Source organism: Aythya ferina, assembly GCF_964211825.1.
Source record: "Aythya ferina genome assembly, chromosome: 10".
Lineage (NCBI taxonomy): Eukaryota > Metazoa > Chordata > Aves > Anseriformes > Anatidae > Aythya > Aythya ferina.
The window spans coordinates 879205-897439 of record NC_140306.1 but is presented as its reverse complement, the minus strand read 5'-3'; the positions used below and the strand labels follow the sequence as shown (position 1 = coordinate 897439).

The 18235-nt window shown below is 43.6% G+C and overlaps 1 protein-coding gene across 4 annotated transcripts in view; it reads right to left on the bottom strand.

Annotated features, from left to right (window-relative positions):
- LOC311442141 (uncharacterized protein) overlaps window positions 1–18014 on the bottom strand; it is a 105408-nt gene extending 87394 nt beyond the window's left edge. The window contains exons 1-2 of one of the 4 annotated variants that reach the window (XR_014696467.1): window positions 17604–17880; window positions 17436–17494 (exon numbers count right to left, since the gene is read on the bottom strand). Coding sequence is in view for 1 of the 4 variants with exons in the window: in XM_084530974.1 (XP_084387100.1) it covers window positions 17604–17614 (11 nt within the window). In the remaining 3 variants the exon portion in view is untranslated. Of the gene's footprint in view, window positions 1–17435; window positions 17495–17603 lie in introns of all 4 variants that reach the window. The other 3 variants (XR_014696466.1, XR_014696468.1, XM_084530974.1) reach the window with 3 other exon arrangements.
- Window positions 18015–18235: the final 221 nt, after the last annotated feature.

Below are 18235 nucleotides of genomic sequence, written 5' to 3'. Positions count from 1 at the left end.
TTCTCCCGGATCACACAAAAGAATTTAAAAAACATGAGAAACCCTTGATTTGAATCTGAGAGCTTAAACGAACTCAGCATTTTTGAACAGCAATAGAGAAAAAATATGTTTGAATGGCAGAAGCTGAGATACTTCCCTGATACCAGATCTTGTCTGGGTTGGCTAAGGAAAGATCGCTCCTAGCAGACACATCAATATATTGAAAAAGAGTAATTCTTTGCTGGCACGCGAGATTCTTTAGTGCAAGTACTGAATCACAGATCCGGCCGAGAGGTGCCAGCCACACCAGGAGGCCTTGGCCAGGAGCAGCCAGATCAGCTGCCGCAGTTTCATGTGACAAAGACACCACATTGTCAAACAACAAGGAGCATGATCATGCTCCATGAGATATCTCTTCCCATTTTAGCACTAAAAGCATTCTGATACTAGTGCTTCAGAGAGCTGCTGTTAGGTAAGCTCATGAGATTTCTGCTCTGTGCCCCAAAATTTGGACCATTTTAGGTTTAAGATGTCATCTGCGATCAAATAAATCTGAAAACTGGAAGGAACTGCTGACAACCCGGCAGCAAGAGACAAAGCTGCAGAAAGGGGCTGCAAATCCTCTCTCCACCCTCCAGGCAGGCCCAAACATATTTTTGTTGGCCTAACAGATGCACAGCTAGTCTGTTCTTACGGAGGTCTGGTGCTGGCATCTAAGAAGTGTCTCCGTGCAGCCGAGTTCCCTCTCGGCAAGCACATTGCTCTGTGCCCTGCTCAGCAAGAGGGTCAGAGGTTGTTGGCAGATCGTTGCTTTCCTTCTTGAAGAATTTTAGGCATCCAATCACATTCTACACTTCACTCGGACTTGTCTTCACTTTTGATAAAGATTGTGTTTAATCTTCTTCATGGGCCTTTTTCCTAAGCTTACACCCCTCCTTGCTCCTTCGCTTTTGGTGGCTGAAACAATGGAAAAACAAGAGCCTTACTTCACTTGCAAATTTAAGGCTCCTCCTCAGCTTTTTCCCAAGCCTGTGCTACCTTGTGCCTGCTACTTTGAGCAGTGCTTTCCTATTGATTTCTCTCGCAGCTACTCAGATCTTTGTCTCGTTTCCTCACACACCTTCACAGAAATGCGGTGTGTTGTCAGCAGCAATTCCAGCTGTGTTCAGGCCGAGTTTCACAATGCTCATCCTTGACTTTCACAATTGCAGACAAAGACCTCTCACAAGCTCAACCTGCAAGGCCACACGCTCCTGGCTTCAAACTTCCCTTGACTCTTTGTAGATGGTGGAACCTGACAGTTACCTGGGGGCTGGAGAGGTGATCCTGGGTCTGCCCCATAAGAGAGGGGGGGCAGGCGGCATCCTGTGAGCCAGCAGGACAGAGAGAAACCACTGGCAGAGCTGTGTGTTAAATGCTGTCCCCACGGCTTTGGCTTTCTTGCCCAAACTACATCTCTGCAAAGTACTGACGCACAGCACACACAGACACAAGCAAAGAGAAGAATATCTCCCTGGAGAAAGATTTCACAGCAACCGTGTTTTTATAAAGCCACAGGATAGAGGCAGCCTTGGAGAAGGCAAGGAGGTTTTGCAAAGACACTTATTTTCTTTTTATAAGCAGAAAGAGAGCAGCACTTTTTTTTTTTCCCCTCTGTCTAGGGAAACACAGCAAACGATCAGCTCAATAAAGGCCAGGTTTTCTATTTCTGTGCATATTGAGAATTACCTCCTTCTGGTCAGGAAATGTCAGACCCAACACCCATGTTGTGCTGCTGCGGTCTGCAGCAGCATGATGGATTGCTTTGAATTGCTTCCCAAAAAACACTGGGTATGGATTCATCTGACCAGATGGACGTTTTTACAGTGGCCATGCTAATGATGAGCTGGACTCCCTTTATGGGAGCTCATCGCAGAGCTGACCCGGGCTGTAGCAGCGCCCACTGCTTTCTGTGCACATCCCTGAAGTAGTGCAGAGACACAAGGCAATTTCCACGTTGGAAACAGCAGCCCATGAGTAACAGCTTGCTTAAAAAAGCTCTGCAGGAAGACATGGCCTTATCCATCTCAGGAAGAGTTCATGAAAGGATATCTACAGGGCAAGGCAGTTATTCTCAGCACTCTTTTAAAAAAAGAAAATATAAAGCAAGTACCTCCTAGTGCTGTATTCCAATTGTTGTCAAACCATTCCTATTCTTAGGAAAGATAGCTCTGAGCACTTCTGCAGTCAAGGTAGGTTTGAGTATAGCAGACACCCACAAGCTGCCACAAGGCAGGGGTGCTGCAGGTCACCCAGCCTGCTCTGCACCGCAAACCCTGAAAAAGTCTGCATACCTACTAGCACAAATATTGCACCTTCGGCTTTGCTAAATTAAAACATGCTATAAAATCCAGTGCTTCCAAATAAATCTAATGCATTTCCTGAGGAAAAAATTAAGAGATGAAACTTAGGTAATTATTCAATTAACAATTGTTATGTATACAAGAGAATCTGATTTATGGGAGGCTGTTTACACAGGCAACTGCTTTAATTTGACAGCATGCTCCTGGCTTCTCCCCAGACTTTGCTGTTTAATTAAACAGTTCAATACCCATTTAGCCTACCAGCATACGGAGAAGTTAACTAATACAGAAGAGGGAGGAGAACTCTATTCATTTTTAATTGTGGTGTAATAATATAAGGAGGTCGCTGACGTGCGAAACTGCTAGGTAAACTGGATTCAGCACTAACATCATCCCTGTGACCTCAAAAAACATGGTAGCACTGACTTTGCTCTCACAAATTGCATCCAACTACCTCCCTTCTCTTTACCCTCAGTCATGAGATTGCCTTCCATCTCCTGAAGACTTATTTCTTCTTTTAAGTAACAAACGTTTGAATTTCAGCCCCAAGTCAAACGCTCCTGATAGTGCTGTGCTGCTGAACTTCACATTCTTACAATTAACAACTCCCCGGCACTCAGACGCTGAAGCAGCTGAAGGATAAACATACATCACAGTTCCTAAATGTGTCTGCCTAACCTTCAGAGTTGCTGCTCAATAAATAATCTTCAGAAATAAAAATACTGTAATAAAGTTGCATAAATGTTCCATGAAAGCAGTGTTAATGGAGCACGCGGACTATCTGGCTGCAAATACAAGCACTAAAAGGCAGCTGAAAGCAGCCAATGCAAGTTATTCTGTACTTGTCAAATTACCAGTTACGATGGAGATGTGCATGAATACTTGGAAAATAAGGACTCACACTGAAGAAAGGAATAGGAAAACGACCGTGTTTGACATAGAAGCCCCTTTCTGACTCACTACAAATTTGTTCAATGTGTTGAGACAATAACATACTGATCGCCCCCAGTGTCATCTCTTTTCTAGTTGGAGGAAGTCTCAGTTAGGGCTGTTTTCAGCTCAGCTCTGTCTCCTTTGCACTGCAAACATGGGAAAGCATTGCCCCACAGGGCGGTACGGCGCTAGGAGGCAATCCCTCGGCATCCTCCTTCCAAGGACAGCATCAGCTGAACCATCTCTGGCAAAATCCTGACGGCATCACAACCCTCACAGGGGGCTGAAGTACCTCAGCTTTCTCCCCTTTTGCTCATCCACACCACTGCTGATGGCTGACCCCTCTGCAGCTGCACGTCACTTGTCCCTAGCATGTGGCTTTATTCACCGGGGCGAAAGACCTGCCATGAGTCCAGCTATAGCAGGGGGACAGGCCTCCCTGCTGCAGGCTGCTGGAGATACGCTTTTCTTCAAAGCAACAAACCCGTCTTTTCCCTGCTGAGAACAAAATCCTTCCCTCAGGTTTCACAGAGTAGCAATAAAGATTTTTTCACCAAGAAAATGACAAAAAAGCTTCAGTGTATATTCTCCTCCTGCTGCTGGCTCTGCCACGTGCAGTTGCACTAGCACTGCAGCACAGCGAGTGCTTGGGTAGCCCTGTTTCTGTAGAGAACCTGCAGGAAGGGCCAAAGGTGTGGGACAGCTGCCTGAAAGTCTGAGCTGTGTTTTACATCCCTATCTTTTAGCCTACAAAAGGTGTTATTTTAAAGGCAGCAGGATGGAACAGACCAGGCTGACAAACAGACTGCGTGTAGCACTTTTCTCTTCTGGTGCTCCACGTCCACTCACCCAGGATATAAGCCAAATTCTCTTCCTTCCCCACTTAATTCTGAACTTGGTTGTATCACTGGTATTCATACCCATGGAGACACACCTCTGAACCTATAAGGTGCAGAAGCAAGAAAGTGGAATACAAAAACACCAGCGGGCACCAAAACACAGAGACAGGTTGTCTGTCCAAAGTCACCAAGGAAAACTGCGGCAGAACCACCGATCAAACCCAGACCCCTGGTTTTCAACCTACAACACTAGCTGCAAAAGTAGTCCTATATACTACTTCTGATCACAATAAAAGTATTTGGAAGTTGTGCTGCAGAGAATAAGAAGGAATTCTGCTTCCATTTTTACGAAGCGAGGTAATTATCCCTACCCCCGGATCAAGGTGCAAGCTGAAGTGTTAAGCACTAACACAACTCGTTCAAGGTCAGACAGCAGGTCTGGAGCTGATTCCTTCCATCTACTCTTCAATCAATCCGGAGGCTTTTGAACCTACCTCATTTGAAATTCAAAGCTCACAGAATAGCATTTAATAATCCCACAAAGCATGTTGTTTCAGCTGAAAACAAAGGTTGCAAAGGTACTTGCATTTGCTATGAATAAATTCTTAAGATGATATTTATTTAAGAAATTTGACATTAACTAATATTTTTAGTAAGTGAAAATTAAACCTGACACTCAGCTCAGATACTCTGGTTTTAAATTTCCCCATCGTTAATTTTTTTTTTTTTTTTTTTTTTTTTAAATATAAAGGAACATTGTGTTTGAAATTGTAAGTGATTTGTGCCCAACATATGATTAACTATCATGGGATTTATTTACTTTGAATTACATGACAGACGTTTATTATTAGACCAGCAGACTCCCTGGATCATGCAGCTGAGATATAAATAAAGGAAAAATTTATCTCATGACACTGGAGTCGGTCTGTGAGCTACAGAAGAAGATACTATATCAGTGGAAATGGGCAGGTCTGTAAGTGAGGGGCTCACCCTGGCTGTACTCCAAATTCTCTGGACAGGCCAACGCAGCTCCTGAGACTGCACGGCCCCATCACCACGGCTGCTGAGAAACAAGGCTTGCTGCCCACGATGGAAGGCAGGCAGCGTTGCTTGGTCATGGCAGCACAGCTCACATTTTTCCCAAACTCCAAGTAGGCCAGAGCCAGTATCCAACTGCCCGATGTGGTCATACCTCCGTTTCCTAGTGCAGTGCAAGAGGAGCCCTGCAGCGTCTCAAGGCACGTAATAACAATAACACTTCTCCAAGGTCCAAGAAGTTTAAGCCGAGGCAGCAGCACCACAGCTGCAGCAATTCACAGCAGGGTGTGCCAGTCTTACTGCACAAAGTGTGCGTCCAGAGCCCCAGCACCCCTTAAAAAGTTTGGGTTCCTTCTCATGAATGCACATAAAAAGCTTTACCCAGGCTACTGCATCTGAAACAATCTAAAAAAAGATGAAAGGCTTGGAGGGAAAGATAAAAGATGATATCTCATATTAAAACTGTAGAGGCAGTTGGAAAAAGCAACAAGCTTGAAGGCTTAAAGTCCTGTCAGAGATAAGCCTGGAAGTGCTTCTGTTTCCCAACACTGTGGTTCCACGCAGTACAAGACACCACCTTTTCCTGCAGTTCTGCCTAGCATTCAAGGAGGCAGAAGTAAACAGATATTTACTAAGAGGAAGCTGACTTCCTAACTAGTGTCAAGTGCACCAGCACAAACAAAGCAAATCTACTGACACACCTTTGTAGCGATCTGTTTGTTCAAGGACTGAAAGAACACTCATTTCCCCAGGGTAGCTCAAACAGGCAAACACAACAAAGCCGAGCTGTGACGTGGTATATTGGAAGAGCAAGTCTCTGATTTCTTTATACAATAAACTCAACCATTAGAATGTGATGAGGCAGATGATTATGCACAACTACACATTAAGCACAAAAAAAGGGACTACAGAGGAAATACGCTGTGCAAGATTTATTTTCCTCTCTCAAGCACCACGTTATTTTAGAGGATGTTTACGCAGATGCATAGACTCATGCTGCTGTTTGAACTGGAAGAGACCCTGGTGCTGTCTTCAGCTGCTACTTCTACATTTAGAAATATATTGTCTGCTATTCAGATGATTCAGAATTGACTAATTCTACCATACGGGGGTTATGCATAGCAGAACACATTTGTCTAGTCTGCTTCTCTGTCCTTATAGGCAAAGAGAGTTGCAGGATGAGGGCAATACTGCCATGAACAGTGGCTACACACTTTTAATTAACAGTGGCACGAGACCCAGATACAAGGCTGCTACATTTTGTTCTGACATCTTACAATGTCTAATTCATAATCTTTTGGTTTTGTTGTTGTTTTCTATGCCATTTTAGGATCAATCCTACAAATCCCAAACACGATCAGTGCCTGGAGGTTATACTGCTGATCACAAAAGATTTTCAGTATTTTAAAGTACTTGATGTTGGCTTCAGAAACATTTGTTATCAAATGATTTTTTTTAATCTCTTTCAACACTAGCTTATTTACAGAAGCCAGATTAATTTATACTTGACTCACAGAAACCCAATTTCACTCTTCCATTTTAAATTAGTGTGCTCCCTGTAAGTCAAAAAGACTCAATTTTCCCATTTCCATTCAAAAAATTGTACGCTTTTTTCTCCATAATTAAGCATCGGTTCATATCTTAAGCTATTTAGCAACAATATTTTAATGGCAAATTTTGTATTTGATTCTGCTAATCTTTGTGTTTCACATATCACATCAAAGTCCTATCAAGTTGTATTCTCGATTTTCAGATCTCCCAGCTGCTATTTACAACACATAACCTACAAGTTATCTAAATAAAAAGAGCAGTGATTGAAGTTATACACATATGGGAAGTATGGAGGAATTTACCCTATAGATCTCTACTTGGCCACCCTCTCCCCTTCCATACAAACAACTCTCCTAAGTCCAAGTTCATCTCATGTTAACCAGCACAACATCAAAGGAAACAAAAGAGTGAAAAAAATATTTTTCTTATGCATATGTCTGTGACATTTTTGATGGCTTCTGTAAACAAGTGTTCATAATATTGCGAGTGAGAAGAAATTTCTTTGCAGCTACCTGCAAATGAGGTCAGTTTTTCTTACGTGGTTTTTGACAGGCTAATATTCAGATTCGGCTTACGTGGAAGCCGGGGGTTTGCAGCTCAGCCCCAGGAGCCCTGATTTTTCTGGTTTCCTGCAGCCAGCCCATGGCATGGCATGGGGCTGCGCAGGCGAGAGGACAGCGTGCCGAGGGGCTGCCAGGGGGGCACCTGCACCCTGATGGGAACAATCTACCCCTACTCCATACATGCACCAGATGCTTTAATTGCTTTCAGACGTACCCCTCTGTAGGCAGTGCCGAGGTCATATCACAAGTTCCAGTGTGCTTCCTTAGCTGGAGATACAAGCTTCTTCACAGCAGTTCATCATTTGCCTTTTCTGGCTCTTCCAATATCATCAGATCTTCATTTACTTTTAGTTATTTATTTATTTACATGCAGTAACAGACAGACACGTATACGAACCTCCTGGTTTGTCTACCAGCCAAGAGTTATCACCGCCGTAAACACACACAGCCTGTTTGGTACAATATCCCCTACAAACCTGTTACAGCTCGTAAATTCCCGTTAGCTGATGCTCTGAAGTTTTGTCAATACAAACTGACAACTCAGCTTTTTTTCTTTATTTTTTCCCCAACAAACCTTACATTTTCCCCTTCCTCCAGAATATTTTTCCTCTCTTCCGTCCTCATAGAAACAAAACAGAACTTTGTAAAACACTTGCCGGATGCTATTTAACTTCACAGACAGTAGCTACAAAGTAAGTTATCCCCCGCTATGCTTTTTAATTCTGTACATAGCAATGACATGATTTGTTTCATGCACTATCAAATAAAATTAAATTAGAAATCGAACTCTCACCAGCATTCTCTCAGATTTGTATAGCTACCCATATTAAACCTTTTTGAAAATCACAGCCAGAATTCATTCTGGCAGGTTCTTTCTTCCTACGGGAGCAGTAGCTGCTATCTAAAGCATTGCAAAAGGTGTGAGCAAAGACAATGCCACCAGATGCTATCTAAGTTTTACCAACAGGTACACAACAACCATGGCATTGTGAAGCACACAAAAATCCTTCTGCCAGCACCACCTCCAGGGATGTTTCTGCTGCACAATGCTGGGTTTGATCAGGCAGTCAGGGTGGTGTTTGATGCCCTGCAGCTTGGTGCCCTGTGCTGGAAACCCAGCCATGCAGCACGGTGCCACGCAGGGTTGTGGCCACACCAACATGGTGCTGCCCCAGGGCTGCTCCTGCCAGCAGGGATCCAAGCACCAGGAGAGCAGCCCTGCCATAGGAACACTTCGCGAGCTGCCTCGTCAGGGCTTTTAAGTACAACTGTACCACTTCTTGTGGTGAATGGGTTAACTGGAAGTTTTGATGTAGCAGCTTCCAAAACTCTGCTTTGCTGCCAGCAACATGAGCAGAGGAACCTGCTTAGAGGAGAAGAGAAGCATTCTAATATAAATGGATGCCCCTTGGTGTTATATTTGACCTACCATGACTGTACTGGTCGCAAAAATACACATTACTTTCTGAGCAAAGCTCTAAAGCTACTAAACATGTAAAAATACTACCAGCTCTTCCAGCTCTGATACCTTAGATCATCTGTTGCTTTTCATGCTTGGGACTGTCAGACATAACCCATGCTATAAATTTGGTTTGTAGGGTTAATAAATTATCATTTTTCTATGCCACCTTCTTCCAAACAGAACATGCGTTCTGTATGCCAGAGACATAAAAGAAGTCCCCAGGGCAGCAGGAGACCATTTTGATGTCTTTGAGTGTTATGAATGGTGCCTAATGGGAGGCTTATTGCAGGCAAGAGAAATAAGACGCCAAGAAGGCAATGACACCCCTGAGATGGCCAGGTCTCAGCTGCTGCAGAAGGTAATGATGATGACGGCAACAATATTGATGCTTGTCAGCTACAGCCTGCAAGCTTGTACAACCTAAACATACCAACAGGAAAACAATGTATTGAGCTAAAAATGCCTATTATTCTTCAAGTGGAGTATGCAAAGTAAGGAGAGCCTTTTACTGCCCGTTATCCAAGAACTTCACCAACCACTTTGCTGTGTTCTTTTGCTTCTGCTTCATCTAAAGGGGCGTCCCATTAGTTTTTCATTTTCCTAATTTAGTAAATCTCCTCAATGTTATGAGCTTCCAAGACCTGCAGTTTTAAAGAACTACAGTCATCTTGTAGTCTATGTTTTTGTTTGTTTTTGTTTACAGGGATCTTTCAACAGCTTCAGATCGTTTCATTTATCAAAATGCCAAAAAAAAATGCAGTGCTTTTCTGTGAATGTCCCCCCTTCCAATCAAAAGGCATCTCTCCAGTTGGGAAATAACCACAAGTTCCCACTCTTATTAAAACATGCTGGGAGTTGGATTTCAGCTGAGCTCTGCCTCACTGGTGGAAACGAAGCTATGCCACCTGGGAATACGGACCACTAATCATAACTCAACTTCTACATTTGTTTTCTATAAGTTCTGTCAAATTTCTATGGCAGAAATTCCAATTTTCTGGCAACCACTGAGTATTCCAGATGCATCAACCTCCACATACCAGTGAAAGAATGGGGATTGGATCAACTCAGGAAGAAGCAATTTCTCCCAGTGCACTGCAGCCTTGTCAAGGTGCAGAAGGTATGCATACCCCGCAGGAGGCCTCTGGGAGAAAGCCAGCTGAGGGGTAGCCTAATAAATCTTGAAACTCTACCTATACCAACTGAGCTACCATGCCCTTGACCTTATGGAAGCAGGATTTAATGCCAAGTCCCCCGGGTCACAGCATTTTCCAGGAGCCCAACACACCAACATGAAGAACCCAGAGCTGAAGATTGGTTCTTATGGTTGGGTTGAAGAAGTCTTGCACAGCATTGCCTTACAGCCACCTGCAGAAATCCTATGTCACTGAGAGCCATCATGGGCATCCCAGCAAGGAACAGGGTCTGGTTTCTGCCTAAAACACGTTTGTTAGAGAAAGCTATCCTCATTTTGCTTCCCCAGGGGCTGCCTGCCCATCTTTGCAGGACAGGGCACATGCAGCAGCCGCTTGTTTCAGCACGTCTGTGAGCAGCCCTGGCCTGCAGAGCTGGGAGCAGAGACCTCAGCTGCTTCTCCCCTCTGTGCTGAGCCAGGATGCTTTCCTGGGCATTGCAGCTGCACCAAACAGGCACATGTGGCCAGCGACCCCCCATGAGCTGACAACCCAAGCTGTTGCACTGCACTCGATCACGAGCTCACACCAGTAACAGTTTGTTGGCTCCAAAGGGAGCAGCTCTGCAAAATAAGCCAGGCTCCCCCAAACAAAAGAGCCATTGCTGTCAAAGGGTTGTTTGGAGGGCATTCAGTGTCCTGCTCCCTAGGAAAGCTGCCTTGGTCTGAACCTCAGGAGGATGCCAGGATCTGCCTGGCGTCAGGGTGTGTACGCACTGCATGCCCCAAAGCCACGCATGCGATTCTGTGCTACAGACATCATAGCAGACACCGTGGTGTACAACAACTTCAGAGAAAAACATTCTTTCTTAATATTGTATCTGGCAGAAGGCATGTGTCTCTGGTAAACAAACATAATAAAGTTTTAAAATCTCAACAGTTTATAGATCCTAAAAATTTCCCAGTGGGACCTCATACATTTATTCTTCTTAGCTACTTTTTTTTTTGATCCTCAGCACTGTCCATAGAATGTTGCTGCCAAACTGCACCCATCCAAGCTAACTGTGCAGAATACATGGGCCATGCTCCCAACACACAGCTCAGATCCTATGTCCTCCCATCCCCACCCACTGAATGAGCCCGCTGCCTCTCCTCCGTAATGAGCTTTTGTCACCTGCAGCAGCAACAAGCATCAGAAACGAACACTCAACAAATCACACCTTCAGAAAGGAGAAAACAAATAAAACAGCTGTTACATTTTTCTTTAAACTTCCCACAATCCCAAGCATGTTGGTTAATGAATGTCTGTGATAATAAAGATGCTAGATTTGTTAGGAAATGTGTATCTACTTCCAAAGGATACAATTTACAATTGCTTCAGCTTTGTACTCCACACTGTTCTCCCAAGCAACCAGCTTTGTTTTTCAAAGTTTGTTTTTCAAATGTTTTACATATCCTCAAATTGTTCCTTTCTAACAAAAAAAAAAAAGAAAGAAAAAAAAAAGTAAATCCATGATATTTGATGCAGCTTCACATTTTGTGATATTTTTCCTCACTTTACAATTTTCATATGCCATGAAAACAAGAAACTGAGACACTTCGAAATTTAACACGCACACACTTGCATTTAACTTTATATAATCTCATTCTCCTGTCACTTCCATTTTGTTCTGACTAAAACCATTACCCACTTTCCATTTCAAGAAAATGCTCACTCATTAATGAGGACACAGCTTCCACAATGGAATAGAGCCCCAGGCACCAGCGAAGGAAAGATCCATCTTTCAGGAGAAAGAAATTAGCACACTTCGCAGCCCTCCCCGAATGCTTACAAACATGTCCATCTTCCCGTTGCAGCTGCTGTTAGTTTGCAGTCTTACTGTACCTAATGCCTACAGTTGGTGGATTCAGCATTACGATTTCTTCTCACTACGAGAAAATGCACTGAATGAAGTGATGGCTGCTATCATAACACCGTGAAACCCAATGAAAATACATGCATCCAACATTACTGGAAACTTTTATATTCTTATAAAATATCCTTTCCTTTTTTATGTGATATTGTTTTATGCAGAAGTGTAAAGGGAAAGATTGCTCAGTTTTTAGGTTTACTAAGAGCTTGGCAGGGTTGCTGGCACTGCACTGTTTTGCACATCTCTATCACATACGGGCATACAAGGAGAGAACGACACAGCCTGCCCGAACAAAAACGAACACATTTAAGCAACCATGAGCTCCAGCTGCAATTCCCCATGAAAAGCAGCCTGTAGAAGCGGGAATTGTGCGTACAGACACCCAGGGAACAAGCCAGGAGCTTGCTCCTCAGGTCCTGCTCGCAGGGGGCAGCCCCACAGGACAGCTCGGAGGTGGCCTCGGCTGCACCCACCGCAGCCAGTGGGAGAGGCAGGGTGGGATGCCCAGGGGTACCCGTGAGCATCCTTCCTCAGACCGAGTGCTGAAGCAGCTCCATTCCTCTCCGGCAGAAGGTGCAAGTGTTCCTTGTTCCTAGCAGGGAAGCCACTAAGCCACGCTGAGCTTATTAGAAGAGTAGGAGGCAGAACCCATGGGCAATTAAACACGTGCCGCAGAATACAAGGGCAAATATTACGACCCAGCTATTAGTTTATAACTGTTGTGTTATGTCTAACACCTCCCTTATGAAATGGAAAATAGTCTTTCATGTTGCAATTGTACCCGTTTGCACTAGTCCAGCCAAGGAGAGGTTTTTTTGCTGCCAAATATTGAAGCAACCTGCTAGGGAGGGGAGGCTGTGGGCACACTGGAGTGTTCACCGCCTTTGGGTGGGAAGCGTTGACTCTTCTCCCTCTTCCTCCTCATGGTCAGGATTTGTGCCCTCAGCTCAGGAAGGTGTTTCTTGTTCCCAGAGGAATAATGACAATTGCTGTGCAGTGAGGCAGAGCCAAGAATAACTCAAATAAGGCCAGAAGAGGGAGGTCAGAGGCTGAGTGCCCTTCTCCACACCGACGGAGGCTCTGCATGCCCCCATTGCTGGCAGAGGCTTCCTTTGCTGTTTGGGGAGGCTGGAAGTAACAGCCTCAGTAAAAGAGGTCAGTGGGCACAAGCGTCAGAGCAGGAAGAAAATGAGCAAAAAAGCTTTATTTCGCACTAATGCCATGGGCCTGAACTCCCAGGCTGCATGTAGGCAGGTGCAGATGTTGAACAGGAAGGAAAAAGCACGGGCCAAGAGTCACTTTTCACAAAGTCCAGGAAAATTAATCATCTCTTTGCATCACATTTCATCACTCTAATAATGCCAACTGAGCTACAACATTTTCTACAAGCTGAAGATGTTTGTTACCCTTTCCAAAGAGAAGGGAAGACATCCAAATCCTTTTGCAGTTTTGAGTGCTTCAGTTTAAAGTAATTGCATCAACAAGAGAAACAGAAAGCGTGCCACAAACAAAGCAAATTCTTGATTATTCCGACACTTTTGTTTTGGCTTTAATGAAATGAATAGTTCAACAATTAGGTATTAGAAGTCTGCAACAGGTTCCAGTTCCCACAATTTGCCTCCAATCTCAGCTTCCACTTGTATTGCCATTTGATTACTTTGACTGTTATGTCTAAATCTCTCAACACTTCCATAAACAAGCAAAGCTCTTTAGAAGAAAATACTGTGTTTTCAAAGAGATGCTGAAATAAAAACATGTAAAAAGAAATTCAGGGGTAGAAAAATATCCTATAAAACTAAGCACACGCTTGTTTTATAGCGATTCATTCCAGAATCCATTGCAACAGACAAGACCAAGATCAATATCCCATCAGCAAAGATTGCCTGGGCACTTTGGGAAGGCTGTAACAAGACGCTGCCGCTGACACGCCAGCACTATCTCAGACACTACCTTCCTTCCCCAGAATCTGGCATAGAAACCCACACCCCTGAAAAAAAAACAGCTCACATCAGTTAATTATCACACTTTATAGGCAATCTTTCCATACTTAAAGCACATCGTGTGCCCAGAGTAATTCAATATTAAAAAAAAAAAAAAAAAAAAAAAAAAAAAAAAAAAACACAGAGTGGGATATATTCCCTCTTTGAAACAAACTTTTGCGCTGTATTTGAACTTCCTCACACCCCTGACCAGGGATTGCAAAGGCCTGGCAGGTCTGCAAGGTGAAGCAGAGGACTGAGCTGGAGACACTACCACAGTCAGACCGAAGGTGTTCTACCTTAATCCGATCATGGGCCCTGCATGGCAGAGACTCACCTTTGATTCCCACAATACAGGGCTGAGCAGTAGCATAGCACAGTTATGACAGACTGATCCGTTATTTGCAGACAAGAACACTATCTAGTACAAGTCAAGTCCCCCCAGGTCAGGGAATCAGTCCTGTTCTCCCTTTCTTTTACCACTTTGCTGCCGGCTTTCTCCCATTTCCATTTTCTAAAGATAAAGCAGATGAGCTGACTCAGGCCTTTGCCTCCCAATTCTGCATGCTATCACTGTAATTCCCACTGGAAACCAGTTATGGAGCCTAACAATGATAAAAACAGAGAAGGAAAGATCCCCAAACTGAAAAAACACCATGTTGTAGAAGACCAAAACAAGTGCTTGAAGTTGTCCTTCACATCCCTAGGTGGCTGTTACCTCTGTTCGCAAACAGACAAGATTTTTTTCAAATTATTAAACTGATTTCTGGCGCAGATCGTTCTGGCAGACACATGAGGTGCTGCTAAACCAAATCCAGCCTCTCAGATTCAAGAGGAGAAAGATTCTCCATCCTCAGCTGCGAGCAGGGCTCACATGCCAGCAACTCCCTAGCAGTTGCCTTCCTCTGTGCCAGCCTGCCTGAAATTGAAAATCTAACTCACTAGTGGCTTGGAAGCCAAAGCAGGGAAAGAGAGGAACAGACAGCAGGGCAAGAACTCACATTATTGAGAAATCCTCAGTCTGCCATTAACTGTCTCAGCAACACAGTGTCTCTAACTCAAGGACATGCTTGGTGCCCGCTGTTGGACGGCTCTGATGGCTGAGCTTCTGATGCAAACCTTGGTGCTCGTGCAAACTGAAGCCACTGGCTCAATAAGCTTCAGTGAGAGCAACGCTGTACATTTCAAAGCCAGAAGGCAAGTTCAGTGCTGCTGTTGCATTTTCATCTGGTGCTTTAGTCTGTCCTCATTCGGTGACTCATGATCAGCATATTTAAAATTCAATTAGGAAGAGATAAAACCGTAGGATAAGTACAGTCAAAGCTGCAGACTTCTATTTGCCTTTTTTCAGCTGGCTGTTCAGTCACTATGCACTCAGACTACTCAAATGGGTTTTAAGTCTGCAGGCCTTTGAAGACTTCAGGTCAAACACAAAACAACTGCAGCAGGCTGAAAGTTTTGGCAGTTCATAATTGTCCGTTGGGGGTTCTCATGTGGGTAATTATGAGATTCTCTTTTACAATTCAACTAAATACCACAACATCCTTCATCCACTAATATCACTGATCCTCTGACCTAAGCCCTGCAAGGGTGTCCTCATGGACATGAAGAAGCAGAGGAAAGCAGAAGTGCCCTGTTACCTTTTTCATGCCTTCCAAAGGATCTGTTACACTCCGGTTACTTCCATTGCTGTATTCCCAACCACTTCAGTTCCAGGCTAAGGCAGCAATCAAGCACATGCTTCTACTCAAGACTGCATGAATAACCTAACTGACATTAAACAGAACAACTAATCCAATAACTCTTATAACTTTTATACTTAAATCACGTACCCAGCTACACTTCATCTCAATGCAGAGAAACTGAATTTCAAGTCCTAGATCAAATAGCTTCAAACTCTCAAAGAGTCTGAAATCCAAGCCTAGGAGCAAAGAGCAAGTGGAGATTTCTTTTTTGGTTTCTATGGAAGTAAGTCTCGTGTCTATTTGTTAAAATGGCTAACCCTACGACTCTCAGATTTTTCTAGTGGAAGACTTGTTAACATCCGTAGATGTTAATAGATGTTAACTTGTCCTGCAGTCTAAGGACAAGCATTATTCTGAGGGGGTTCTTCACATCACTGCAACATGGCCAAGGCAATCCATTAAGTGAAACAACTATATTCAAAAGATGGCTGTAATTTTATTAGCTGTTTTGTGGCAGACAATCTGAGGCTAGAAGATTTAAACAGACAGTGTATTTTATTAAACCAATTGATGGAGCTGGAAAAAAAAAAAAAAAAAAAGACAAGCTTTCAGACATATAAGGCACAAAGATACCTGTCCCCATTATAGCAGCCTAATAAAATATATTACTACTTACTATAAACCTTGCTTCTCTGAGATTTTAGTCATCGCTAATCCAACAGCCTTTTTCTTCAAATGACTCATGCTGCCTATTTTCTTTTCTTGTTGCTCACAGAAGTTACACATCTCAGCTGTACAAGAACCCCAGTACACAACAGGCTTCTGGAGCACATCAGACACTTAAACCAGCACTGTGCTAGTGCTGACTGCTCACATTATCACTGCTGCCTCCAGCTGCATTGGCATGAGGATGCAATTGCCTCTGGGGTGGAGCAATTAGCACAAGGCTACTCCTATTCCTGTGACTTCCAACAGCTGAGTCCCCACACCCAGAAAAACATGTAAATATTCTATTGATTTCATGAGAGCCTCACCTGAGTTTCTCTGATTGCAATTCCTCAATTTTTTGTTTGTTCCTTTCCATATGATACTGCCAAGATACTTCACCTTAGAAGCAGTGTAATAACGTCTCCTCTGAGAGGGGACGTGCATCTTGCTTACATATGTCAAAGGTTCCCTTAAAAATATCTCCTGTGACCTTGATGCAGATTTCATCTGTTATTGTACACTCAGTTTAGCTCCAGTCTTGCCTTTTTGCAGTCCTGTCCTAAAAAGTCAACTAGATATCTTTTCATTCACTTGCAACATATTGAGTGACCTTGGCAATAGTCTAATCTATCTTGGCAGATTCAAGATAGAGAAAACAAGCAATAGCGACAGACCTGCTGGTTTCTGCTATTGATCAGCGACTTGAGTGAAAGCTCATTACAAGCAGAAGGGATGTGTCAGGTACAAGTTCTTACAGAGCAGAAGATTGAGATGAAGAAACTCCTAAGCAAAGGAAGGGTGGCTGTGTGTTGCTTCTGGTGGGGGAGGAATGGCCACAGAAAGGAAGAAAAGGACAAGGTAAGAACGAGGAGCAGACAATAATTCATGTGTGAGGCTGTGCATTAAAAACTCCCTGTTAAGTGAGCTGTTAGTTTACTTAGCTAGAAGAGTAAAGCATCCTTAACTTCAAAGTTTTATACATCAAATTTTACAACAAAAAAGGCCAAAGTCTTAAGAAAATACCAGTAATATTGTTTTTGTTACACACAGAAACTCATCCACGATACTTAACGACACAACAATAATTAAATGAACTCTGATTACTTCATTGGCAGTGGAAAGTATGGAAATGCATCAGCACGACTATTTGATTAGTGCTGCCTTGCCTTGAGAAAGGGATTTCTTCTTGTTTCTTTTCATTTTAAAAAATAAAAAACAATACTCCATAAAAGCACATCCACTGTGACCCAGTGCATCCTCCCTAGCCTCCCCAGAGGGCAAGCTGGCAATCACTTCAGGCTGTTTGGCATTTACCTTCTTTCCTCGGACTGCCTTTGTGCCCCAAGCAGAACAAAGACACCGCGTAGCGATCTCTGTATTTTATGGGGTGAGGGCAGAATATAACTGACCTGCCTGCCACAAGGTGCCTCCAGCAAAGCACTGCACAGTCACTGGGAGCGATGGCACTGAAGTTTCACCCACCTCCAGGACATGAACTGGGCACCACGAGGGGTATTTTCTCCTGTGCCAGAGCTGTTTGGAGCATACAGACCAGGAGCAGTTCCTCAATTCGGGAGGTCACTCAGAGTCTCTCCTCACAGCAGGAAATGATTCAAATGATCAGCACTGCAGCCTGGGCTCTTAACTTGGTTTCAGCTGTGGAGTTACCCACACCAATGTTTTTCACTGGCACTTTTCTGTTATAGCTTAAGAAAATATAGCCATGATTCCTGCTACTAGAGGGCAGCTTACCCTCCAACCTGTGTGAGTCAAACATGTCAAAATTTCACATTTAGCTCTATTTTCAGATGTGAAATGGAGATAGATGAAAAGGAAAGTTTCTAGCATCCAACTGAGAACAAGAGTATATGACATCGAAGGATGTTTGCTGCTTCCAGATTTCATACCAGTCAAAAATATAAGGGAGAGGGAAGAGACCAAATAATGGAGTAATTGAAAACAACTGTGAGTAGGCATGCACAGAGAATGGAAGGTGGCAGCACAGCACAAATCTTACACAGGAAGCCTGATTTCTTTCACATTCTTGAGTTTTAAAAATCTAACCCTAGATCACTTTACTGCATCTGCATGGTCGTCTTTGCAGGGTTTGTTAG